General features: G+C 48.6%; 1 protein-coding gene across 3 annotated transcripts; it reads right to left on the minus strand.

The window, feature by feature from the left end:
* On the minus strand, positions 1-27,572 carry GOLGA3 (golgin A3). 3 transcript variants are annotated; one of them, XM_075568597.1, is made up of 24 exons: positions 27,456-27,572; positions 25,103-25,451; positions 20,565-20,837; positions 19,684-19,796; positions 18,212-18,885; positions 17,631-17,742; positions 16,540-16,846; positions 15,599-15,801; positions 14,988-15,125; positions 13,988-14,149; positions 13,252-13,620; positions 12,840-12,917; positions 11,837-12,100; positions 11,274-11,368; positions 10,828-11,044; positions 9,505-9,648; positions 8,464-8,661; positions 7,956-8,072; positions 7,229-7,368; positions 4,379-4,511; positions 3,519-3,641; positions 3,057-3,221; positions 1,833-1,990; positions 1-574 (listed from the first exon to the last, which is right to left on the minus strand). In XM_075568597.1, the coding sequence occupies exons 2-24, from the start codon at positions 25,227-25,229 to the stop codon at positions 373-375; spliced, it is 4,512 nt and encodes a 1,503-aa protein (XP_075424712.1). In that variant the 5' UTR covers positions 25,230-25,451; positions 27,456-27,572; the 3' UTR covers positions 1-372. The 3 variants fall into 3 exon arrangements, with proteins under 3 accessions (XP_075424712.1, XP_075424713.1, XP_075424711.1); XM_075568598.1 differs by lacking the exon at positions 27,456-27,572 and adding an exon at positions 27,283-27,439 and having other exon boundaries at positions 20,679-20,837; XM_075568596.1 differs by lacking the exon at positions 27,456-27,572 and adding an exon at positions 27,283-27,439.

Raw genomic sequence — 27,572 nt, forward strand, 5'->3', positions numbered from 1 at the left:
CTGACCTGTTGGTGTCCCTCGAGGACTGGAGTTGCCCACCCCTGACTGAAAGGCTGCGGATAACCCTGTATACTGGGATATAACTGCGCTGAGGCAAGCTGTGGCTACTTATTTATATATGAGGTCCGTCTCTTTGGCGTCCTCTGCTGCTTGGATTTTTCTTCTTGCCGGAGACAGAATTTCTTCTTGCTTTCATCCAGCATAAAACGTCTCTTTATATCAAGCAGCGTTATCGCCGGGACCACTTGCGGTTAAACTAAAAATCGGTGTCCCCGATACGGTTTCTAAACTAGAACATAAAATAAACTGCCGGAGACACAGACATCCGCTCTCCTGCGCCACCATGGCGCCCCAAGCGGTGCCAGCGCAAGATCACTGCTCTGCACTTTCTGGGTCGCGGTCGTTGGAATTCTGGTCCTTCAGAGAAATGTTGGAAGTGGCCACGGCTTGGGCTCCGGGTTCTGGGGCAGTCAGGTCCTGCAACTGCCCCTCAATCTGGTTCCATGATGTCATGGATTCGTGCACGGTAACTGTGTGCTCTTCCATCTGTCGCTGGAGGCTGTCCATTTCCTGCCTGCGGAACGGCAAAGAACAAAACAAATCAACGATATATTGTTGCCTCTGTCGGGCTGACCGTCTACGCAGCGCCGTAGATAAGATTTTACAATCTAACTTTGTCGCCTGTGACACAGGGAGATCAAATGACTTGCTCAAGGTCACCAGGAGAGTGGACACTGGGATCCGAACGCGGCTCATCCGAAGGCAGGCACATTACCGCACATTACGCCAAGGACTTGGCAGTACATCTATTCAGTGCTCAGCAGAAAATATCTTCTCAAAGAAGCCTCATCAGCAAACCTCCCATTCGTCCATAACCTCCATGCTGCAGCAAGTACACCTCGCTTACTTGTCTCATTGTGTCTCCATGTGAACCAACAGAGCATTGTTAGAAGAACTTGTGTGTCTTTGGAGCACCACTGCCTGTTTAAATATGAAATACAAAAAGGGGCGCCTGTTGCTCTGACAAAGCCTCTCTATCTTTCAATTAATTGTATTGTGCACTCAGAACGAAAAGCTTGCTCTCATCTATTGTGTTCTTTTCCAACATTAGGCAATGTGTAGCTTTAAATTATATTATGGTCACGTGTCTAACACACACACACACACACACACACACACACACACACACACACACACACACACACACACACACACACACACACACACACACACACACACACACACACACACACACACACACACACACACACACACGACGCTCAGATTTGGATCGCCTGTAGAAGGGGACCCCAGCATTATGAGGAAGACCTCCGCCCCCCCACCCAGCCCCCTCCAAACATGGCCAGAGATTAAATGTTCTGCATTAAGCCTGACTACCAACAGGAACATCCCCCAACACACCCTAATAGTGACCGGGTCGTAGGTAATAGGATGTTTTGCCGCCTACGGTTTCTGTAGCTCAGACAGCTGCTCGCTATTGGACCATGAATAGGTACGGCAGGTGGCATTACAACAGCCTCTCTGCTGCTAGAAGTGGCGACAATGTGTTGAAAAACAGGGGAGAGGGGGTGAGGAGAACCTGACTGAACCCCCGTGCTCGGTATTTTCGGCGAGGAAACGGTCTACAGAACTGCAGTCCTCAAGACCCTCCAACAGGTCAGGTTTTCACGATATCTCTGCTTCAGCAAAGATGGCTCAGTGTGCTGAAGCAGGGATAGCCTGAAAACCTGATTTGTTGGGGGGGGGGGGGGGTCTTGAGAACCCCTACAGTAGTGCATGTGTTAGTGGCGCATGGTGGCTCGGGGTATTACTTGAGTTGGCGCAGACAGCTGTTCAGGTTATTTAGCGGCTCTTTGCTGATAGCAGATGGAGGTCTCAGCAGCTCCTCCAACAGAGAGGCTGGAACTGGGCAATCTGGTATCTTCACTGGAGTCACCGGGCTGGAGTTCGTCACGTTCAGATCCTTCCGCTGTGGGAAAAGCGCAGAGATGGGTCTAAATGATGCAGAATAACCGCCTTCATTGTATACCGAACCAGACTGGAGAAGTTATACCTTTAATGGATAAACGGATTGTTAAAAAGACTGCACGTTTCCAGTCCAATTAGGTCCAAGGTTTTCCTGGACGCATGCACATGTTTTAGCAATTAAATGTACCACTTATAGTCTTTGTTCTGTCCGAACGTGTGTGTGTGTGTGTGTGTGTGTGTGTGTGTGTGTGTGTGTGTGTGTGTGTGTGTGTGTGTGTGTGTGTGTGTGTGTGTGTGTGTGTGTGTGTGTGTGTGTGTTTTGAACTTTGATGCATTACTAGGCATGCTGACAAGTGCTCCATCTCCCAGCATTGGTTCGTTTCACTATGAGCTTGTTTCACTGACCCAAAATAGGAATCACAAAGGCTTGTAATTGCAATGTACAGTACAGGCATACCCCGCATTAACGTACGCAATGGGACCGGAGCATGTATGTAAAGCGAAAATGTACTTAAAGTGAAGCACTGCTTTTCCCCCACTTATCGATGCATGTACTGTACTGCAATCGTCGTATACGTGCATAACTGATATAAATAACGCATTTGTAACGGGCTCAATAGTCTCCCCGCTTGCGCACAGCTTCAGTACAGGTAGGGAGTCGGTATTGTTGTTCAGGACGTGCTGACAGGCGCGCATGCGTGACCTGCCGTTTGCCTATTGAGCGAGATGTACTTACTCGCGAGTGTACTTAAAGTGAGTGTCCTTAAACCGGGGTATGCCTGTATTACCTATTTCAATACAGCAAATGCTGCCACGTAAGCCTTCAGAAACAGGCACGATTTACCATTACAGACAAAACATTGACAGTGGATGTCGGATAAGGATTCCTTGTGCTTATACAAAGCACTTGAGATGATTTTACAGTAATTGCCTCCATAACCTATAGCAGGAATATGCTGCATGAATTCACCAAATCTTTTCAGGCAAAGGGGGACTCTCTCACTAAAGTCCATTAACTCTTACTGTATAGGATTTTACATGGCGAGAGGTATCAACGCTTGTTTTACCTTTTTAATCCGGCCCTGTCTGAGGTCCAATTTCAACTGCTGGTTCTGCTGCAGCAGGGTCTTCATGCTGTTCTTCAGCTCAGTCACCTTCGCCTGCAACATGAACTTGTCCTTCTGGGTGACCGTCAGGTCATCACGTACGACCTCCAGCTCCGCTTTGACATTCTGAGGACAGAGTCAAGGGCAGAGAAGGTGAAGGTCACGGCAAGGTTACCGCGAGCAAACAAAGGCGAGATTTGAGCTTCTAAGGCTACGGCCCCAGTGCCTGGTGACGCGTTCACAGATAAAAGCCGCGATCTGCGGTCTGTAGGGGAGCGATGGGATGCGCGGCCATGGGGGGGGTGGGGGGTGCAGCCTTGACGGGGCATATCTGCCCTTCCATTGGATGCCCGCCGACCACGTGATCGCCTAGCGACATGAGAAGACAAAATTCTTGTTTCTTTATAATGCCACGCCACGCACCTGCAGTAACGTCTGAACGCTGTCCAGTTCCCTGTGGTTGCGCTGTTCAGTCATATCCAATTGCTGCCTCAGAGACTGAATCTCGCGCTCATTCTGCTCCACCTCCCACTTCAAGTTCTCCACCTGCAGAGAAGAGAGACGCGCCAGGAGAGAGAAGCCGTGTAATGAACTCACGCTCAGTCTTGCCGTCAGCACATAGGTTAAACAAAATCAGGTGTATCCTGTCTGCCGGGATCTACAATAAAGGATCCCTATTGCTTTGTGCTCAGGTGCAGATACTACAACAAGTTCAGATTTAAAATCAACTCCGGCCGAATACTTTAGAACTTCAAAATACAAAGCTGAAGAATGTAACGGTCACTTTGAAAAGATGGATCTCGTGTAGGGAAGAAGATGTGCTGCAGGCTATTTAGCCGCCGTCAATTCTACAAATGATAGATTTACTTCTACTATATTATTGTGGGGGGGGGGGGGGGGTGTATGTGTGTGTGTGTGTGTGTGTGTGTGTGTGTGTATTTGCAATCATTGCCCACACTTAAGAATGTTTACCCTCAGATTGCAATATGAGCAAGCAGTGTGTAGTATCTCTTTTTACAATACCTGTGAGCAATGTGTAGGATCTTTTCTAGAATACCTGAGTAATGTGTAGTATCTTTTCTAGGATACCCGAGTAGTGTGTAGGATCTTTTCTAGAATACCTGAGTAATGTGTAGTATCTTTTCTAGGATACCTGAGTAATGTGTAGTATCTTTTCTAGAATACCTGAGTAGTGTGTAGTATCTTTTCTAGGACACCTGCAAGTAATGTATAAGACTACCTTAGTAGAAAGTGAGCAGCACACAGTGCACAAGGCCCGTTACCTCCTGACTGATCGCCGGCTTGCTGCTCAGCTGCTCGTCCAGTTCCTTCTGCAGGAGCTGCAGCTGAGCTCGGGCCTCTGCCAGGTCTTGCTGGAACTGCGACAGCTCCTGGGAATGTTTCTCATCCTGTGACCTGCAGGAGGAAAGACAGATTTTCAAGACCAAGTTACCCCAAGCTCACGGGCCGGATCTGCAAGACGGACTTTGCGGAAAGCCTCTGTGTACTCTACGGCTGCGTCCATAGTGCAGGAGACGACGCAAGCTATTTAGCTCGTGCCCAAAACAAACACAAGGATGACAATGTATTAGTGCATAGTGTGCGCGCGCGCTAGCGCAACAGGGAGAAATTGGTATTTCCCGCGCGATGGCCGGGTCACGTGAAGTCACGGCCGCGCCCCCCTTTCGCCTCTGCCTGCAGGACAGGAAAGCTCTCCTGCTGCAGGTGAGCGAGCGCTGTGTCGAGGAGCGCGGGAAGCGGGCGCTTCCACTATAGCCGAGGCATAAGAACACGATAGCGGTGTACCCAACCGCGCAGATGTATACTGAGATACTGGAGGGCATTAGGAGTGGGTATTGGGGGGGGGGGCTGATGTATGCGGAGATACTGGAGGGCATTAGGAGTGGGTGTTGGGGGGGAGCTGATGTATGTGGAGATACTGGAGGGCATTAGGTGTGGGTATTGGGGGGGGGGGGCTGATGTATGCGGAGATACTGGAGGGCATTAGGTGTGGGTATTGGGGGGGGGGGCTGATGTATGCGGAGATACTGGAGGGCATTAGAAGTGGGTATTGGGGGGGGGGCTGATGTATGTGGAGATACTGGAGGGCATTAGAAGTGGGTATTGGGGGGGGGGCTGATGTATGCGGAGATACTGGGGGGCATTAGGAGTGGGTATTGGGGGGGGGGGCTGATGTATGCGGAGACACTGGAGGGCATTAGAAGTGGGTATTGGGGGGGGGCTGATGTATGTGGAGATACTGGAGGGCATTAGAAGTGGGTATTGGGGGGGGGCTGATGTATGCGGAGATACTGGGGGGCATTAGGAGTGGGTATTGGGGGGGGGGCTGATGTAAGCGGAGATACTGGAGGGCATTAGGAGTGGGTATTGGGGGGGGGGGGGCTGATGTATGCGGAGATACTGGAGGGCATTAGGTGTGGGTATTGGGGGGGGGGCTGATGTATGCGGAGATACTGGAGGGCATTAGGAGTGGGTATTGGTGGGGGGGGGCTGATGTATGCGGAGATACTGGAGGGCATTAGGAGTGGGTATTGGGGGGGGCTGATGTATGCAGAGATACTGGAGGGCATTAGGAGTGGGTATTGGGGGGGATGGCTGATGTATGTGGAGATACTGGAGGGCATTAGGAGTGGGTATTGGGGGGGACGGCTGATGTATGCGGAGATACTGGAGGGCATTAGGAGTGGGTATTGGGGGGGGGGCTGATGTATGCGGAGATACTGGAGGGCATTAGGAGTGGGTATTGGGGGGGGGGCTGATGTATGCGGAGATACTGGAGGGCATTAGGAGTGGGTATTGGGGGGGGGGCTGATGTATGTGGAGATACTGGGGGGCATTAGGAGTGGGTATTGGGGGGGGCTGATGTATGCGGAGATACTGGAGGGCATTAGGAGTGGGTATTGGGGGGGGGCTGATGTATGTGGAGATACTGGAGGGCATTAGGAGTGGGTATTGGGGGGGGGGGGCTGATGTATGCAGATACTGGAGGGCATTAGGAGTGGGTATTGGGGGGGAGCTGATGTATACTGAGATACTGGAGGGCATTAGGAGTGGGTATTGGGGGGGGGGCTGATGTATGCGGAGATACTGGAGGGCATTAGAAGTGGGTATTGGGGGGGACGGCTGATGTATGCAGAGACACTGGAGGGCATTAGGAGTGGGTATTGGGGGGGGGGGGGCTGATGTATGCAGAGATACTGGAGGGCATTAGGAGTGGGTATTGGGGGGGACGGCTGATGTATGCAGAGACACTGGAGGGCATTAGGAGTGGGTATTGGGGGGGGGGCGGCTGATGTATGCGGAGATACTGGAGGGCATTAGGAGTGGGTATTGGGGGGGGGCTGATGTATGCGGAGATACTGGAGGGCATTAGGAGTGGGTATTGGGGGGGGGGCTGATGTATGCAGATACTGGAGGGCATTAGGAGTGGGTATGGGGGGGGAGCTGATGTATGCGGAGATACTGGAGGACATTAGGAGTGGGTATTGGGGGGGGACGGCTGATGTATGCGGAGATACTGGAGGGCATTAGGAGTGGGTATTGGGGGGGGGGCTGATGTATGCGGAGATACTGGAGGGCATTAGGAGTGGGTATTGGGGGGGGCTGATGTATGCGGAGATACTGGAGGGCATTAGGAGTGGGTATTGGGGGGTCAGCAGATGTATGCGGAGATACTGGAGGGCATTAGGAGTGGGTATTGGGGGGTCAGCAGATGTATGCAGGTACTGGCGGGCATTAGGAGTGGGTATTGGGGGGTCAGCAGATGTATGCAGGTACTGGCGGGCATTAGGAGTGGGTACTGAGGGGTCAGCAGAAGTATTTGTGCGTAGAACCCACCAATGTTTATAGGTTTCCATTTTATATGTTCAATGAGCTTTAGATAGCGTGGTTTAGGTAGTTATACTCGGTACTTCTTTACATTAACAGTGTTTACTTTCACAGAGTATTTCTTCACATAACATGCATCTTGAAATACGATCTGTGCAGGGGCCTACAGCGGATTTGCTTTTAGGCGCTGAATGGGTTAATAGATCCTTTAACCATTTGGTGCCGGCCAGCCTGGGAACGCCCTGCCCTTTCTCCCACCGCGCCCCGGTATTGCCTGCACTTACTGCAGCTTGTCGGCTTCAGCCTGCAACGCCTGGACCAGCTGCTCCTTCGCCTGCAGCTCTTTCTTCACCTCACTCAGCTCCAGCGCCGCCGCCCTGTAATGCCGGCGGTTGTGCGCCGCCTCCGCTTTGGCGGCCGCGACCTGTGAAGAGAAAAGGGATCCGCCCTCGATCATCCCGGCGCAGCTCCCAAGTTCATGGTCAGGAGCTCACTGCGCCTCTAAACCCAAGGCGGCCAACATCCAGTCCTCAAGGGCCACCAACAAGTCAAGTTTTCAGGACATCCCTGCTTCAGCACAGGTGGCTCAAACTGAGTCACCTGTGCTGAAGCAGGGATGTCCTGAAAACTTGACTTGTTGGTGGCCCTTGAGGACTGGAGTTGCCCAACCCCTGCCTCAGGCTCACTCCTGGGCGGCCACGGCAGCTGCCAGTAGCAGCGTCAAACAAAATGTTCCTTCAAGACCAATAACCTACACGCATCTGGCTGCATAAGATGGCAAAACTATTGCCCCCCCATCCGTTTCACCAAGTACACAGGGCAGTGTTGCTTCGGCACTTGCCGGCAATTATCCACGTATTGCAGCGCTATAGTGTTTATATTTAGCTTACTACTGTATCTTACGGCAAACCACTTCAATTGCAAGCCGTTTGGCAGGCGGATTCTACAAGCGGTTATTTTCATGCCGCGCGGTCGTGGCTACCCGGGGTCTCCGCGTATATTTTTTTTTACCTGGTCCGTCAGGCTGCAGACCTTCACTTTTTCCTTCTCCAATGCGCCCTGCAGGGTCTGCACGAGTTGCTTCATCTGCCGGTCTTCCTCCTCCTTGCGTTTTAGGACCGCTTGTACCTGTCCAATACAAATACCAAAATCGATTACAGCCAGGGCTACCATTAGCACCATTGCAGCTCTGATGGGGTTAATGGGCTAGGAGGCCAGACTTTCCTGATTAGTAGCCAGAGAAGTAGTAATTCTCCCTCTCACCTGGTCCTCTCCTTCAAGATGCAACATTATTACACGGGCTTCTCCGTCTCTCAGGTGTACTCTCACCTGGACGGGTCTCGTGCTCCGCTCTGGGGTTACCCCTGTGTCGCCAACCCCTCCCACGACGCACTCTCTGGGCTCAGTACGGGATTGTTATATTGCCCCTGAACACTGCTGTACTTTACATTGCACAAATGCTTGTCGCAGAGCCCTCTGGCGGCAGAGAGCAGCATTAAATAGCAGTAAGCGCAGTTACCTGCAGGTTCAGCTGCACCAGATCCCCCTCTCGCTTTGCCAGAGCAGACTCCAGGATGTTGTTGTGCTCCCGCAGGGCGGCGTTAGACTGTCCGAGCCCCGTCAGCTTCCCGCGCTCGTGTTCCAGCTCCAGGGTCAGTTTCTTGTTTAGTTCTTCCAGGCGTTTAATCTTCCGTCTAAAGCCACGCGATTCCTGGAGCTGTGGCGCGTGCGTGTTAATTAGGTCGCTTACCACGTTAATAGTACTTTATATAAAACCAGTGATTCCCAACAGGGGGGTTCGGGAACCCCTAGGTGTTCGGAAGGTGTTTCCAAGGGGTTCAACCTAAAAAAACGATGTAATGGCGTCTCCCAGGCAGTATAGCGGGTTCCTGAGCCCGTGTGGGGACTGCGCACTTAGTAATGCCGCAAACTGCAGCCTGGCGTGGCGAGTGCAGTCGTCAATTACAGCAGGAGCTTCCCAAGTCACTCTGCACAATGCTTTGCATCCACAGCAGCAAGGCATTGTGGGTCGTGACTTTGGAAGCTCCACCAGTGAGTGACAGCTATACCCCCCGCCCCCATGCTGCCTGCACACACTGAGGGGCAGTTTGCAGCCTTATTAAGCGTGTGTTCCCCCCACAAGCCCAGGACACTATACTGCCTGGGATCGCTCACACAGGTTTGTTAGCGATAGTCTGATGAGTAGCAAGAAGATTAATTAGGGGTTCGCGGAACAAATGTTTTCTAGCAGGGGGTGCACAATGTAAAAAAAGATGGGGACCGCTTAAAAAACCCTTTACGTTTGAGGAAAGCCTCCAGTTAAAAAGTAACAACTTCATCTTGTTACCAAGGCTTTCTTTGCATATTTTGCCACGTAGCAGTCTTGTGTAACCCTTTCGCTTCCAGAGGGGGAAATCACAACAGGCAAGCCCCTCTGGCAGCAAAAGGGTTAACAAGAAGAGATGCTGCATTAAGCCGGGTGCGGTAATCACGGACGGATGTTCCACATCAGGTTAAGACAATGTGCTCGCCCCTTGGAGAGGACATTACTGACCCTTACCTCATCCTCCAGCTCAATGACTTTCTCCCTGTATTCCTCCAGCTCCTGGCTGGTTAGAGATATGACCTCCTGCAGCTCACGTTCCAGCATGGACTTGCTGTGGCGGACTCCCTGCAGCTCGCTCTGCAGACCTTGCATCTTTTCCTGCACACAAGAGATTGAGCCGTCAGCCACCAACGCATAGGATTGCATTTAAATATGGCGGAGTTTTAAAGCAGGGGCGGCCAACTCCAGTCCTCAAGGGCCACCAACAGGTCCGGTTTTCAGGATATCCCTGCTTCAGATATGTATAAACCAAGTATCATCTGCAGATTATAGTATTGGCAGATATACCCTGCTCAAGCGAATGAAGAGGGATTAATACCCCAAACAGTATAGGGGAAGGGTGGTGCTCACAGGGACGTCACCATCACGTGACGTCGGAGTGGTGAGGGCTTGTGTACCGTCTGGGTGCTTCGTAGACTGCATTCGTGGGCAGCAACAGCACCCAGACTTTAGTGTCAGTCAATGTTAAATAAAGAGTTTGTGTCCAAATATATTGAGTTAGAGATCAGCTACTTAGACTTGGGGCTATTTCTATAGCTTCCCTGAACATATGTCTCTATCTGTATAGCTATATTCATTCGCTCCTTTGTAAGCTTATGGTTGCTCCCACAAAGGATCAGTGATATAACATTATCCTCACCTTACTTACCTGTGTGATACTTCTCTAACACTTACAACCCATTCAAGGGCTAACAGACTGACAATAGGGTTTATATATAATTCCCCTATGTACTACCCCACCTCTCCGGTTTTTTATTTATTTTAATAACAATTTGTCCTGCATCTATGGTTATTCCAAACAGTTATCATTTTAAGATTAATCAATAAATATTAAGTTTTAGCTTGGGTGCACTCCCTAAGTGCCACAATATAGGGATTCTTTCTTTCCTCTCACTTAGTCTATCCCTGCTTCAGCTCAGGTGGCTCAGTCATGGGCTGTCAAAGAAGTGGCCAACTCCAGCCCTCAAAGGCCACCAACAGGACAGGTTTTAGGGATATCCCTGCTTCCGCACACGTGGCTCAGTCGTTGACGGAGCCACCTGTGCTAAAGCAGGGATATCCTGAAAACCAAACCTGTTGGTGGCCCTTGAGGACTGGAGTAGGCCACCCCTGGTTTTGAGGCACAGTGAGCTCTTGACATGAACTTATCTCACTTATAGTATTTGTGTCACAGGGATATTGTGACTAACACAGTAGCAGAGAGGGAACTACGTCTCAACTACGGACTCTACAGCCGGCAGTGCCAACTTCCAGGCTATTCCTGCTGTGATCCCCTACCTGGAAGGCTTGACTGTTGCCTGTGTCAGCGAGCTGTGCTTTCAGCTTGCTCAGCTCCGATTCGGCGGTTTCTTTTGCCGCCAGCGCTTCCTGCAGCCGGCGACTCAGGATCCCCACTGCGTTCTCGTACGATTTGTGTTTGGCCTTCATCTCTTTCTGAGCGCTGGTCAGGTCAGAGCCTATTCTCTTCATCCTCTGCTTCTGCTCCGTAATCGCCCTAAAAAGGAGAAAACCGTGGTAAGGTTGGGAGACCGCTACTTAGCCAGCAAAGGGCTGGGTACCATATGGCTTTTGGGCCATGTACAGCCCATCACCACCCAAAGATCTACTCTGCACCTTCACTCTCAAAAGAAGCTGCAGCTCATTACATTCTGTTATTCTAGTGCAGGAATAAGTTGAGCCTTAGGACGGACTCTCGGACTATCTGAAGATTGTGGCACACTTACTTTTTGGCTCCCTCTTGCATCTGTTCCACTTGCTGTTTCAGTGCAGCGTTGTCTTGCGTCAGAACGGTTATCTGGTCTTTGTCAAACTGCAGAGACTGCAGAAGAACAGGGAAAAAGATTAGATTGTAAGCTCCTCGGAGCAGGGACTCCTCTTCCTAAATGCTACGGGCAGAGGAACTGACCTTTCATTACACACAGAGGCGACAAATCATCTGTTTGAACCTCTGATCACCAACATTTACAAGGGTTTTTAATGTGAACCCATCAGATTCTCCTTTGCTTGGATTCTTGCCTTAACAGGGGTCTCTTCTTACATTTTTTTTCAGGGGGGGGGGTGGGGGGATGGAAAAAATATCACCCGATTTTCAATAGAAAACGGTGGCCTTGCAACCACATTTGTAATGTTTAAAGTAGGAGTGTAAAGGAGGAATGTCACAAAATGACAAATAAGTTGCTAAAGATTTGTAGATATTATATTTATATTATTATATTATATAGGGATTGCAACTTTAATTAACACCGTGGATCAGGGAGGGGGGGGGGGAATATCTAGTAATACGCACCTGCAGCCGGCTCTCCGTTTCGTCCCTCTCCTTCTGCGCCGCGTGGAGATGATTCTCGAGTTCCTCCATGTGCTGACGGAGCTGGGACATCTCCTTCCTTATCCGGGCGTGTTCCACCTCTGCCAGCGACTTCTCGCCCTGAATCTTCAGCAGCTCCTGCCTTAACGCCTTCACCTCCGAGTCCAGCTTTTTCTTGGTGGTTTTCAGCTCGCTGATGAGCTGGTCCTTGGAGTTGGCGTCTCTGCGATACGCCTCCACCATCACCTGCAGCGCGCGTCACGGGGAGCATCTTTATCTCTGGATGAGGCACTTCATCGCATTTATACTTCTAGCATTAAATAGTATACTCCCTTGGCAGCAATTGTGCTTATAATTTACAGAGCTGCAACAGCATTGTGAAAAGTAACAGGAATAATGCATATTCAACCTGTGTCACTGAGTTTTGCATTTATTATTCTGTGAATGAGCAAGAAATTGGCGAACATTTATACCAGGTATCTCAAACTCCGTCTTCATGGGCCACAAACAGGCCAGCTTTTATGGATATCCCTGCTTCAGCACAGGTGGCTCAATCAGTGGCTCAGTCAAAGACTGAGCCATCTGTGTGGAAGCCGGGATATCCATAAAAGCTCGTCTGTTGGTGGCCCTCGAGGACTGAGTATAAGACCCCTGATTTCAAAGGGGTTTGCAAAAGTCAGAATTAAATCTCTGCCTATAATGAAAAGCAAATGCAGGTGGCGAAGCCCAAGCATTGGGATTACAGGTTTAAATTACACAAGTTAACTCTTTAACGGAGCATTGGAAATTACAATGTATTCATACTGCAGGAGTGGCCAATTCATGTCCTCAAGGGCCACCCAGCAGATCAGGTTAAGGATATCACTGCTTCAGCACAGGGATATCCTTAAAACTTGACCTGTTGTTGGGCCTTGCGGACTGGAGTCAGCCACTGCTGTTATACTGGATATCTTATCAAGATTGTATCGGTTTAATAAACTCTCACTTTCTGCTGGAGGAACTGTTCCTTCACTTTCTGGGTTTGTCTCTTCAGATTGGCATTTTCTTGCTGTAAAGTTTCCACCTACAAGGCAGTAGCGAAGAGAGGGAAGAGAGGCAGATAGAGGGGGGTGGGAAGAGGGAGGGTGGGGAAGAGATAGAGGGGGGGGGGGGGGAAGAGATAGAGGGGGGGGAAGAGATAGAGGGGGGGGAGAGATAGAAGGGGGGGGAGAGAGAGAGACGTTGGATTAAGCAGGTCTCTGCTGCTACAGAGTTACAATGGAAGTTAACCAAACTCTGAATGACAGCAGTATCAGTCACTAACTGGTTACATTCTCAAAATGACAACGTTAAGAGCGACAAAACATCAGTAAAAAGAACAATGTCCACTAATCCTCCCAGACGCTGCACTGGGTTACCTGAGCCGACTTGAAAGCGAGATCATTGCGGAGTTTTTCCAAGGCTTCCGCAGCAGCCTCCGATCCCTCTTCTAAGTGTTTGGCCCCTAGGTCCAGCCCTTCCTGCTCCACCTTAGCTGCTTGTAAGGCCACCTCTAGGACAATCTTCTGGTGCTGCAGATACTGGATGGTGTCGTCCTTAGAAGATGTGTCGCTCTGGAGCTCCGCCAGCCTGGCCTCCACCTCGTCGTATCGCATCTGCAGGTCGCTCAGGGACTGGTCTTTGGTGTGAATGGTCTCTTGCGTCAGGGTGAGCTGTTTCATGAGCTCGAGGTGCTCCTGCTGCAGAGCTTCAAGCTGCAGGTCCCTCTGGTGCAAAGTGAGCTTCACCTAACGTAACACACGCAAAGACAGAGGTCAGTTCGGGTTACATCTTCCACTTCTCAGATGGCCGCGATCTCTCCCGGCTGGGATTTAAATCCCCCCCCCAGCTCCTCGCCATCCCCCGCTCGCGCTGGCGGGAAGGAGAGCGGCCAGGGACCCCTGGGAGGTGAGGGAGAGCTTAGCCCCCCATTCATGGCAGCTGGGTGGGCTGCTCACTACTCAGCCAGTCACCCTCACTCTCCAAACCTAGCGCCCTCCATGTGCGTTACCCAACGCACACCACACACTTATTATGAAGCTGCCTAATCGGTGGTGACTGAGGCAGGGACACAGAAACCCCAACAACTCACACGGATGGGATTCCACACAGTACCTGCTCAATCTCACGTTCCAGAGTATTTGCAGAGTCTGCAAGTTTCTGCAACTGCTCTTTCTCCTCCTCAAATTCATCCAGTTTCTTCTGTAGATCCTCCTCCACCATGCTCTTCGCTTCCTGAACCTGCAGGAACGCAGCTTCATGGTCCATCATGTCAGCCTGATAAGAAGAAGACATATCATGGCTGGATGGTCACTCTGTATTGAGACACACACACACACACACACACTTCAGGAAAAAAGGGACCCCTTTCATTTTTCTTCATTTCTTATATATTACTCACTCCCCGTGAAACATCGCACAATTGTAGGTCTGTTATGTATTGAGGTCACTTATGTCAACAAGTACAGTACCAGATACACTGCGGGAGGTACATGTTCATTTAACGAGAAATAGAAGTTTTTCACTTCGTAGCTCGTAAATGTGTTAAACTGTTGTAATCTAATCTGAAAAACTAAGATTACTTTAAAGTTTGAGTTCACAGTATGGTTCAAAGTGTGTGTTCAAAATGTCCTCCAAAGACGACAACGCCGCTGTCTCATAAATCGATAACGCGGTGATCCAGCGTCTCCCACTCCTGAACGATACGAATTAGTTTTTTCAGTCCTCCTAGCGACAACTCTTCATCAGGAAGCATTTTAAGTAAGCGTTTTGGACTATAATTCTAGATCTATCGCAAGCATTTTATAACGTGCTTATCTTCTGCGCTAAACACCATTTTGTAACTATGTACTTGATGAGGCCATCACGCTGCCACTAATTCCAAAAGAATATTTATTAGATTATCAAATAATTCTTAAAATGTAATCTATTGTGACAGACCTATAATAAAATGGGGTCCCGTTATTTCTGAACAGTGTGTAGCGTCCCTACTTTAGAGATACTCTTGCATCTTCCTCTGGGGTGGAGTCTAATCTTGGCCGACATTTCAGGTCTACTTAAACTTCCCCAAAAGAAGCAGCGGAGAAAGGAACACAATGGATCTCCCATACAGTACCTCGATGTTCTGGAGCTGCGCAGCAATGCGCTCCTTCTCCTTGATGGACCTGTGCTGGGTCTCTGTCAGCTGGTGTGAGAGGGTCACGTTCTCTATTTTGAGGTGCTCTAGAACCCCAGCCTGGGTCATCTGTCCGGCCTGTCAAAAAATCAAAGACGTCTCATGACAGATGTACATCCGTTTTACTCGGCTGAAAGCAGACACGGTTACAGGTATTTTTTCAGTGCACTTCAATTAATGGGTCATGCTACTTACCAAAACACCTAGTATTCTCGAGGACCAACATACTTTGATGGGTTAACTGACAATCAAGATATGTCACCATACAGTAACACAACCCACAGTGGCTGTTATGGTTTGGTATTCCCACCTTGTGTGCGCTGTATGTAAGTAACCCTATTAGTGCTAAAACTACTGAAGGGATGTGGCTTGAATTTGAGTATTCGTGCTAAACAATAGTTTCATAGCCACCACATGTACAGTATGTGGGATAAACCACTCAACTCCTTCTGTACCCAATTACCCTTCTCCACATCACTGACAGTAATACCTCGAGACGCGTAAGGAACCCTGCTGTGCTATACTAGGAAGGGGGTGTAAGCCATGTTTACCTGGATGTTCGCCATCTCGCTCTGCAGTCGAACCCGCGCCTCTTGCGCCAATGTCAGCTGCTGCTGGTACCACTCCCGGGTCTGCTGCAGGGAGGTGATTTCTGTCTTGGAAGCCTTCAGCTTGTTGGTGAGTGTGGCGCGGTCCAGTTGCACCTGCTGCAGCTGGTACTGCAGGGAGACGGTCTGCTGGCGCAGATTGTGCACTATGGTGGAGGTGAAACAGAGGTAACCATGTCTTTCAACACTTGGAGTTCTCGGAGATCCACAGCGTATTGTTCTGCAGCAGTAACAATATGTCGGGAACAGCAGTACGGTAATGGTTTACAGGACGCATTAGAACTGAATGCGGTTAAAGGGCAGAGTAAAAGCTCCTCAAATCAGCGTGCTTCTTGCTCGTCCAAGCCCGGCTTTGTAACTGAATAGAGCAATGTATTGGAACGCTGACCCGTATCACTTATATTTACCATGAAGACGGAAGTAATCATTGGGATTATAATAATAATAATGTCTCTCCATTCCACAGTGCTTTAAAATGCAAGTCATTTGACCAGGACCATAAACATTTCAGGAGGTCAATGTGTGGATTAAACCAATCACGTCATTAACGCAAGACCTGCATCACACCCATTAAGTCACTACTCCTCATGGAGAGTTAATGTATAGGCAACGTGGGGCGGGGTGGAAGGGGACATGTTTCAAGAAGTTGGGCTGATCTTATAGCAGGAGAGACGGAAGAGATCCGGAGAAACAGCAATGAAGATAGCATCCAAAAAGTTACGTGGGAACCCAGGTAAGTGGAAAAATGTAAATGCTACTTTATTTGTATGTCCCAATAAAGCCTAGTCTCAAGGGAAAAAACCCCACGCATTTCACGCCTGTGTGGCACTTTCTCTAGGAGTTCTCCTTGTCAGAAGGACACAATATCAATTAAATAAACTCACCAGCGTTGTCTTTTTGGATGATGGTTCTCTGCAACTCCTCTACCTTGCCCATCAACCGCTGGTACTGCTCCTCCGCCATCTGCAGGTCATTGCCCAAGGAAGCCAAGCTGATATTCTTGGCGTCCAGGCTGATCTGCAGGTCCGCCATGGCTTTCTCCAGATCCAGGCACGACTTCTTCAGGGTAATGACTTCGGAGCTCAGAGATTCCTTCTCCTGCCTCTTGGCCAGGCTGTGCTCGACCTCAGCCTGAAACTTGGTGCTCACTGCAGCCAGCTGTGCCTGGAGCTCGGTCTTCTCTTTCAGAGCCTGGAAAAGAAGGTGGTTGTGAGGAGGATTCTCTCCGAACACGTGTGCGCCAAATATTGCAGTGCTACAAAAAAAATACATAAGTTACATAGTAGACGAGGTTGAAAAAAAGACACACGCCCATCAAGTTTAACCTATGCTAAATTTAGACGACAGATACTTTATCCCATATTTGAACTTACAGTATATTGATCCAGAGGAAGGCAAGCAAAAAACCCCAGTGACATATCATCCAATGATATCTCATAAGGGGAAAAATACATTCCTTACTGACTCCAGTAGTGGCAAATCAGATTACTCCCTGGGTCTACATCCTTCCTACGTTTACTCATTTAGTACATCGCTGTATACCTTTCCTTTCTAAAAAAGATGTCCAACCTTCATTTGACAATATCCATTGTATCTGCCATCACAGTCTCCATGGGTAATGAATCCCACATTGTAACTGCCCTTACTTTAAAGAACCCTTTCCTTTGTTGCTGGTGAAATCGCCCTTCCTCCAACCTTAAGGGATGACCCCGTGTGCTTTGTACTGCCCTTGGTATGAATAGTTCTTTTGAAAGTGCCTTGTATTGTCCCCGAATATGTTTGCATATAATGATCATATCCCCTTTCCTCCAACCTGAAGGTTCACCTCAGGAAAAATTCAGATCTGATGAATAACCAGGACATTGATAAACACAGCTAGGTACATGGAGTGGAGATTTGGCCAGTACAAGGCCAGGCTGAAGTTCCCTAATAAAAATGAAAGCCGTGTCTTTTTAGAGAGAGTCTAATCTTTTACCTGACTGGCTTCTGTAGACAAGGACTCCAACTGTCCCTCTAACCTCATCTTCTCCTTGAGAACCTGCAGCAGCTCATCATGAGTCCCAGCGATGGAACTTTCCATAGACACACTACGGGTCACAGCCAAGAGGCAGGGAGACAATAAGAGAGAGTGTGGTTAGGAGATTGATGGTACCATCTCTAGACAGGATGGATCCAAATGAGGAACAGAGACGATGATGGCCAAAACAGCAGCACTGAAATTAGCATTGGTTTTCGTATTAAAGCCCTACAAGATTTAAAGAGATTAATTTAAAGAGGGAACTGAAGAAATAAGGATCTGATCGAAAAGGTTTTAAACCACCTTAAGGTTATTAAAAAAAGGTATAGGAGAGAAAAAGAAAAAAAAAACTTAATAGGAAAAACTCAAAAGTGATGCGAGAAAGTATTGAAAGGTTAGTGGATACAGGGAACCGGTTCATAAATACATGGGATATACGTGAAAATGACATCTGAAGGTCAAGTAGAGTCTTGGTATTGACAGACAGAGTTATATCTAATCCAACCGCTACGTGAACTGCCAACTTTGCCCTCTCAGACCTGCTTGAAATGCTGTCTCGCCGGCTCCTGGGCTCCCCATTGGTCTCCTGTTCTTGAGCTTGATGCTCTGCTGCCGCTGCCTGTAGAACCTCTCTGAGTGAAGGATACTGGCCCACGTCCTCTGCTGCGATGCTCTGGCCGTTCACAGTGTACTCCTCTCCACTCCTGGGTGCTATAGCGTTCAGGTATGCTCTCCTCCCGGCCGACACGCTGCTGTGGGTGGAGCTGTCGCTCTCGTTCCCGTCATGCCGCTCCCCCACCTCGCTGCCGTCCAACTCGGAGCTGTTGTCTGCAACGTAAGACGAGCTCTCCAGGCGCACGCCCCCCTCCATGCTCATTTCGGACACCACCGATACCAGGCTTCCCCTGTTGGACTTTAGGGAGCCCGGGGATGAATCCTGGTAACCCATACTGGCACTGGTGGGGTCTGAGGCTTCTGCCCTGTAGTCTGCCAGAGAGCGAATCTTGCTGGAAGACTTGGAGGACTTCTTCTCTTTGGAAGACGATGGGAGGCCCAAGCTGCCCAGTTTCGGTCCTCGTGGCACACTGGTACGCAGGAAAGAGTACTCTTTAGTCATAGCCACGGTGCTAGCTCTCGACATGAGCTCTGGGTTGTACATAAGTTCGGGATCCAAGGTGCTACAGGGGCGGCTTTTGTGAGTGGACAGGGTGGACTGCGAAGAAAAGTAAAAATTGTCAAGAGTGTTAAACAGATGCCAATAAACACCAGGAAAAGGCAACCGTAAATACTTGGATAGAACTGACACAGTTACTGGCTAATGCAGGGGTGGCCAACACCAGTCTTCAAGGGCCACCAACAGGCCAGTTATTAGGGATATCTTTGCTTCAGCACAGGTGGCTTAGTCATAACTGGTCAGCAGCACTACTGTCTGCAATAAGTGTCCCTTAAATAAAAAGTCTCACCGATTCCTGGGATGAATGTCCTGAAAGACTTCAGCTGAAGTTCCACTTATTATTTTAGACGAGTCATTGAGATATAGATATCTATATCTCTATATCTATATACTGTATATAAAAAACTTTAAATGATAAATACACAGACAATACAACAGGGCTGGGCAACTCCAGTCCTCAAGGACCACCAAGTCAGGTTTTAAGGATATCCCTGCTTCAGCACAGGTGGTGCATTCTTCGACTGAGTCACTGATTGAGCCACCTGTGCTGAAGCAGGGATATCCTTAAACCTGACCTGCTGGTGGCCCTTGAGGACTGGAGTTGCCCAGCCCTGCAATACAACATACAGATGATATAAACACAAAAAGGTAGGAGCACCAGACATTGGACCAAATATAACTGAGAACGTCCTGAAGATCGTACACCCGGAGCTGTTTTTGTTATTTAAAGCACGGCCCCATTTTTGGTGCTAGGCTCCCAGGCCTCCCACATTAGGGCCTCTCCTGCGATCTCGATGAGAGTCACGGCGGCGGGAAGGAAAGTCCCAAAGCGCTTACTCTCTCCTGCCGTCGCTGCACTCTGTACTGCTTCAGCTGTTCCTCCAGCCGACGTCTGGCCTGGATGCGGATCTGTTCCTCTCGCTCCAAAGGAAGGGGAGCTTCGCGGGAGCCTGCAGGAAGGAGAAAAGAAACAAACAAACAAGTAGAAAAGCTCTTTGAGAGGTCAGATGCTCGGGGGATAAAAAAGGGTCACATGGCTAGCCCCAGCTCTACAGTTTGGCTAATATGAGAACAGTAATGAGACTGGCCATACTTAGCAAGAAGCAAGCACAAGCAAAGAAGGATTAGACAAGCAAGAGAAGAATTTCAGAATGAGGATCTTCTTACAGAGAGGATGGCTGTGTGTATTTGTTCATTGAAACAATTGCCATTATTTGTTCCCCCCCCACCTACAATAAGTATTTTAATAAGCCCTGACAACACTTTGGAATAACTGCAGCATTCATTCTATAATAGGTGTGGGCTCCTAATAAGCATGAAACAGATAACGGTGTATTCATATTTGTACTTTCATGCCTTCATTGTTAAAAGCTATTAAGCCTGGTTTAAAATTATGAATCAAGCCATATTAACGGTACAAAAAGGTTACCAGATGGCTTGGGTGCAACCTCAATAAAAGAGGCAAAGCGTGTTTAATATTGAAAGATTAAAAGCTTTGTGCTGCATCCAATAACTATTCTGTTATGCTTATAATGCGCAGCAATATAAATGCAGGTCCCAGCCTGCTTTATAGAAGTAAAAGTAGAGTTCTGGGGTCATTTGTGCCGGCCTCCTATGGGAATCAACACCTCAACCTAGAAACAGGAGATGGGCACTTTGCAGGAAAGGTTAGTACAGCAAAGCGACAGAGGACGTTGCCCTGTCCGATGGATGCTTACACAGGTCAGTTTCCTGCATGTGAAGGCTTAACTTCAGGGACTGCAAAGCTTCATTCCTAAGAACTACGCCCTCAGCGCTAGACTCCGATAGGTTGTCATTGAAACCAGCCACACCTGGGGGGGCCTTGGTGCGATGTGGGCTGCTGGCGGGGTCCGTGGGTGAAAGGGGTTCTGGGTATTGGAGCTCTGGTCCATTCTGGCACGCGTCTCCCTTGCTGCTAATCTCCATACTGGCCACTTCGTTTGGCAATTTGTTTGACACAATACTGGTAACTGGAAGGTGCAAAGAGAGAGAGAGCAGGAAGGGTTAATACAACAGCACTCTGGGTGCACTTGGGTATATAACTGCAAAGGTGCAAACATGAGGAAATACTTAGCAAAGTTTACTGAATCTTTTCTCTAGCCTAAAAATAATAACCAAGGCAACAACAGTTCTCTTGCCTAGTTTTAAAATAAAAACACAAAAATAGAGAGCGCACAGGACTGTATCAATAAAAATTAATTTATAAAGACAAATGAAACAAGTTAAAAACTTACATGGACATATGTGTCAGGCCATGGTAACTGTATGCATTATCACCATTGGTATCCATTATTGCCCCCATCATTCATTCACCCATATAAATCCTGCTGTATTTCTTATGCCTAGTTTGGTATATAAGTGCGTCACAGTTAGCATTAAACATGACCCCAGATGAAGTCCGGTGGGACGAAACATGTTGGGCCTTTTTTTGATGCTCTGAGGCCACTGCACCCAATCTCCTGAGAAGCCCTGATTGGAAGGAAACTGCTGAGACGGCAGTGACGCGGCGGAGTGCCCCCACTGCGGGTGAGAGACGCTGGCAGAGGCAATCGCGGTCTGTTCCTGACTGAGAAGTGGAGCGGTCGCATCGGGTGCTGTTATCTAAGGAGAAGAGTTGAAGTTCGCCCAAAGTCACTTCTTGTTTACTTACTAGCGGGGAGAGTGTGTTATCATCTTCTCTGTGTTGTTTGTCATCTTAAAGTAAATGTGAATGCACTATATCCTTGCATTTCTGTTTCTTCATATGAGGGTCTACAAAGAGTCTGCTGACCTGGAGAATCTTCTACTTGGAGTTACAGTATTGTGTGTTTTTCAGTGCCACCAACACTGGGATCATTTGCACATATTAACTGTTTTATCACTTTGCGCCATGAACACTGTTTTGTTTAGGTTTTAATTGGCAGTTTTGGGGAAAACCGCTGGTGTTTAGGCTGCAGCGTGAGTATGTGGGGATAGAGAACTTCTTGTGGCGCTAAGGTGAAGGGTGCCTTATAGGATGAGGAACAATTGTGGACAAAATCTCTTCTTATGGATGATGACCTCAAGAAACGGGAGACAAAACATATAGAACACTGCAATAGTGCATTAACCAAGGATACAAGGTAGAAGAACATAGTTCAGTAATAGTGCTCTAAGGACCTTAGATGTCAAGCATATAATGATCAATAATTTCTTGATTGAAGAAAGATAATAGGCTGGGTTGAGGTATATGAATGAGTGAGTGAGGTATATATGGGTGAGCATATGTGTCTGAGACCTGAATAAATGTCCTGGTGAGTGTGGGTAATGGAGATATATGAGCCCCACCCCCTCACTGCCAATGTGGACTGGTTCTGACAACCGGCTTAGAACACCAATAAAATACCTCTAAGTACTGTATAAAGTACAACCTCACGTGACCATGCCCATAGTGCCTTCTAAGATGCGTGCTTCTGCAAGTAGAGTGAAGATCAGGTAGCCACGAATGTAGAGATGCAGCGCACAGCAAAGAAACAGGATTCCACGGGACAGCAGCAGTATAATAAAAGTCCTTTATTTTAACGTCATGGTGCAGACAGGAGTGGGTGCAGGAAAAAAGCCTCTGTCTCTAACGCGTTTCACGCCTGTGTGGCGCTTCGTCGGAGAGTAATAGAAACATTATCTCAAATGACATCATTTTTGTAATTACTAACAAATGCAATTATTGGACAAATGCAATTCTTGGACATTCATAGATCCGACTACTAGGGAATTTTGTCACTTAAATGCTAGGTCATGTGATATATAGATGAATATTAGGATAATCAACTGATCCTTTTATAGAATTTTAGGATAACCAATAATTGCATTTGTTAGTAATTACAAAAATGATGTCATTTGAGATAATGTTCTATTTAGATTATCTAAGTAGGTCACGGCCTTTTTCAATTGATTCCATGATGGTAATTGAAAGAACTGGGGGTATAAATAGGAGGACACTTCCATGTAGCATTTATCCCTGACAAAGAAACTCACAATAAGGAGTTTCGAAACGCGTTGGTGGTTTTTGGACAAGCAGGGACACCGTAGCAGATACCGGAAGTGACGTCAGCGGAGGAGCTGATCGATGAGTCTCTGGTAGCGTTTGACTCCGAGCACGGACGACGGATCCCCTCGAGCAGCTGATTGTTGCCATTCCACGGCAAGCGGTGTCCTCAGGCTATAAAGATACCAAAAAACAATGCACATGTCCTAGCCCCCTTTGGTGAGTAGGATTCCAATTTTTCCAATACGGCGGAGCAAGTCTTATATTCTACAAGTGCAGCCGCACTTAGTCGTTTTTAATGATATAACAAATGTTGTCTTATGTTTTGCATTTTTATTAAATTGCTCTGTTTATATACCTTATATCATCCTTGGTTAATGCACTATTGCAGTGTTCTATATGTTTTGTCTCCCGTTTCTTGAGGTCATCATCCATAAGAAGAGATTTTGTCCACAATCGTTCCCCATCCTATAAGGCACCCTTCACCTTAGCGCCACAAGACGTTCTCTATCCCCACATCCCTTTCTGGTTGTGAGATAGCCAGAGGAACCTTTTGGGCAGCTCTAGGACTTTTTTTGGACTCTAACTCACAGGTTTTTCACGATTTATTTATTTAGTTGTCACGCGAGCGCTATTGTACACTTATTTATTCACTTGCAGCTTGAGTATATCACATTATTTGTTGCGCTTTATTTTTAGTTTTTTTCTCCTCTAAACAATATCTACATGCCAACCAAAGCCAGCTCTGGGATCCAGACCGTACTGTATTATACCCAACTTGCTAAACAGACCAACCAATTGGACTAGAAAACCAGGACTGGATCAGTATCGCACTGTGGACCCCTATGTAATTAGCACATAGGAAGCAAACGCTGAAAGCTCTCTCCGTCTCATGCAAATGGTGCAGCCCGGACTCAGCATGCACAGAGGATGTACAAATAGAAAATCACAGTAAACAATAAAAAGGTCTTTCTATGCACGCTTCAGGCCACACCTTCCCTTACAGCGCTCACTGAGGCTGGCTTCCTCTTCCCACACAGAGAGAACATATACTCATGTTCAAAGCAATCAAATACTGTACCTAGAGCAACAATAAGAACACATATTTGAGAAGGCCACAGTGTCATTTGGTTTGGGGACTAGTTGTGCTTTCAGTACAGAGGAACCCTATTCTGCGGAAGTGTTCAATGGGCGACGACAACATTCCTGCCATCTTCAAAACACCTTCTTATAAATGTGATTGTGTGCAAATCCCCTTGCAAACGAGGGTCTAAGCAATGGGCAAATTCATAAAACTATACAAAAAAAAAAACACAGAAAACTAATAATACATGAATTTAAAGTTGAAATTTACACAACCCCAAAAAACACAAAAAAGAACAGGAATTTGGGGTTTGAGACAACTGAAAACCCCCGTGCCTGCTGTATGTGCCCCCGGGCATGTAACCATTACTGTATTGCGCTTTATGTAATAAATGGATGACACTACAGTGGTGCCTGCATTATTCTGTAGTGTGGTATACACTGGTACGGAGTAATACGTCCTAATTCAGGACCATTTCACCCTATAATGGGATATGTAAATAGCTGGAGAAGGTGTCAGAGCAGCGGGCACACAGCTCCTGCAATCCTGGCTGCTAGGTGAGCCTTTGTTGGTTCTCCAGCCTGGCGTGACTTTGGAAAGGATATCCTTGTACAGAAGCACGGTGACCTGGATATATGATACCCATTAAAGATATGTTTATGCTTGTGGTTTTAGAGCCACACAACAATATTCTGCAGACTGTTTTGATGGTTTATACATTTATAACAAAATCGACGATAAACTTTCGAGATGGTCAGATAAGGGATGTCACAAAAATCCTATATCATATTAAACAAGAGCAGCAATCATTCTCACTAATCAGTGGAAACCCAGTGTCACACAGCACTTGAAAGGTATGACACAAAATAAAAAAAACATATATAATGCCTTATGTTGTACTGTTAAAAATATAATAAAGTCCAGGTGGATACTGGGGCTCATTTACAGTTAGGCCCGTTTTTGCCCCTTTGTTATGACAAAATTATAACAGAGTTACCCTCTCTACCTCATTTTTTCCATGGTGGTACGACGCAAACCCTACCTACTTCTGTTAAAAATACAAGCAGACAATAATACTAGCAAAGCGAAGAATAGGAGCTTGATTAAGGAAGAAATTAAAAAAAAAAAAAAAAGAAGCTATGACTTACCATTAATCCCATCCCCTCCCATGGGGGTGATCAATTTGGCACCAGAGGGAACCCCTGGACTGACGGAGACCCCGTTTCCTGTCCCACTGTCACGTAGGACATTTGGAGGGGCAGCTGAGGCGGCCATCGCTCCTGTGACTATACAATTAGAGATGGCTTTGTGAAGCTTTGATTGGGAATACGCTACAATGTCCTGTTCCCCGCCATCACAGGCCGCGCGGACTCGCTGGGGTTACTTCGGTAAACTTTCGCAATCTCCGATTCGCCACCCATAACCAAGACTGCCCCTGCCAGGCTCCGCAGCGAGGAGTCAGCCTGCAGCTACACAGCTACAAAACATGCGTCGTCTCTGAAAGACAAAAGGATTGTTTGAAGACAACCGAATGTGTTCGTGGACACAACTAGTCCACATTCCTGACATCCTTCACATGAACTGGGACTACGACCTGTGCAATGTCACTACATTTAATATATATAATTGCATGTGACATCACATCCATTTTAGACTATTGTTTACTGTGCCCCACACAGGGAATTCCTGGAAGAGAACAATGACGAGCGGTTGTTTTATTGTACATGCTCTGGAGTATACATTGCAGTGAGAGGGGTATGAATTGCATTAACCCTTAGATATATTTTGGGCACGGCATCTGTGGATTAGAAGTAGAAAGTGACAGGCAGGTTATGTCAGTAGGGGGCTACCTGAGGTGGACGAGGCTGGGGGGGAGGGGGGTGAGAAAGCGACAATGTGGGAGAGACGATAGAAGGGTGAATTGGTGACGGTGACAGGGGGTAATTGGACAAGGGGGGGGTATGTGGACATGGGGTGGGGGTGTATGTGGTGACAGGGGGGTATGTGGTGACAGTGACGGGTATTTGACAGTGACGGGGGGGGGGGGGGGGGTATGTGACAGTGACCGGGGGGGGTATGTGACAGTGACCGGGGGGGGGGTTATGTGACAGTGACCGGGGGGGGGGGTTATGTGACAGTGACCGGGGGGGAGGGTTATGTGACAGTGACCGGGGGGGGGTTATGTGACAGTGACAGGGGGGGGGGGTTATGTGACAGTGACAGGGGGGGGGGGTTATGTGACAGCGACAGGGGGGTATGTGACAGCGACAGGGGGGGTATGTGTCAGTGACAGGGGGGGTATGTGACAGTGACTGGGGGGTATGTGACAGTGACAGGGGGGGTATGTGACAGTGACAGGGGGGGTATGTGACAGTGACAGGGGGGGTATGTGACAGTGACAGGGGGGGTATGTGACAGTGACAGGGGGGTATGTGACAGGGGGGGTATGTGACAGGGGGGGTATGTGACAGGGGGGGTATGTGACAGGGGGGGTATGTGACAGGGGGGGTATGTGACAGGGGGGGGGGTATGTGACAGGGGGGGGGGGTATGTGACAGGGGGGGGGGTATGTGACAGGGGGGGGGGTATGTGACAGGGGGGGGTATGTGACAGGGGGGAGGGTATGTGACAGGGGGGAGGGTATGTGACAGGGGGGAGGGTATGTGACAGGGGGGAGGGTATGTGACAGGGGGGGGGGTATGTGACAGGGGGGTATGTGACAGGGACCGGGGGGGTTATGTGACAGTGACAGGGGGGGGTATGTGACAGTGACAGGGGGGGTATGTGACAGTGACAGGGGGGGTATGTGACAGTGACAGGGGGGGTATGTGACAGTGACAGGGGGGGTATGTGACAGTGACAGGGGGGGTATGTGACAGTGACAGGGGGGGTATGTGACAGGGGGGGTATGTGACAGGGGGGGTGGTATGTGACAGGGGGGGTATGTGACAGGGGGGGGTATGTGACAGGGGGGGTATGTGACAGGGGGGGTATGTGACAGGGGGGGGTATGTGACAGGGGGGGGGTATGTGACAGGGGGGTATGTGACAGGGGTGGTATGTGACAGTGGGGGGGTATGTGACAGGGGGGGTATGTGACAGTGACAAGGGGGTATGTGACAGTGACAAGGGGGTATGTGACAGTGACAGGGGTGTATGTGACAGTGACAGGGGTCTATGTGACAGTGACAGGGGGGTATGTGACAGTGACAGGGGGGTATGTGACAGTGACAGGGGGGGTATGTGACAGGGGGTTATGTGACAGTAGGGTATGTGACAGTGACAGGGGGTTATGTGACATATCTGCAGTGTCAGCTCTGTCCTCTCACCAGGGATGTCCGGTCCCTCGCCGCTGACCCGCTCTCTCTCCCTTCGGCCTCTCCCACTAGACGTGGCTTTTTGCGACCAGATTCGGTGTCCCTTAGTTTTCCTTCCCCACAGAAACGCACGCAGTCCGGAACCAAAACACTCCCCTCCCCCCTCCGGACTGTCCCCGGCTCACCTCCCTCCGGGCCCCGCCCAGACTCTCCGTACTGCTCCGAGTGCCTCTGATGCCTGAATCAGCGGTACAGGAGAGCCGATCTCATGGCTCTGAATTTCTTCGTGTTTCCGGGCGGAA

This window comes from Ascaphus truei, chromosome 13 (assembly GCF_040206685.1).
Source record: "Ascaphus truei isolate aAscTru1 chromosome 13, aAscTru1.hap1, whole genome shotgun sequence".
NCBI lineage: Eukaryota > Metazoa > Chordata > Amphibia > Anura > Ascaphidae > Ascaphus > Ascaphus truei.

Coding starts and splice junctions, on each gene's coding strand:
- GOLGA3 (XM_075568597.1), bottom strand. CDS start 25,229: ATGGCCGCCTCAGCTGCCCCTCCAAATGTCCTACGTGACAGTGGGACA. Junction 17,743..18,211: donor CGAGACAGCATTTCAAGCAG/GTCTGAGAGGGC, acceptor TGTGACCCGTAG/TGTGTCTATGGAAAGTTCCA. Junction 1,991..3,056: donor GACAGGGCCGGATTAAAAAG/GTAAAACAAGCG, acceptor CTTTTCCCACAG/CGGAAGGATCTGAACGTGAC.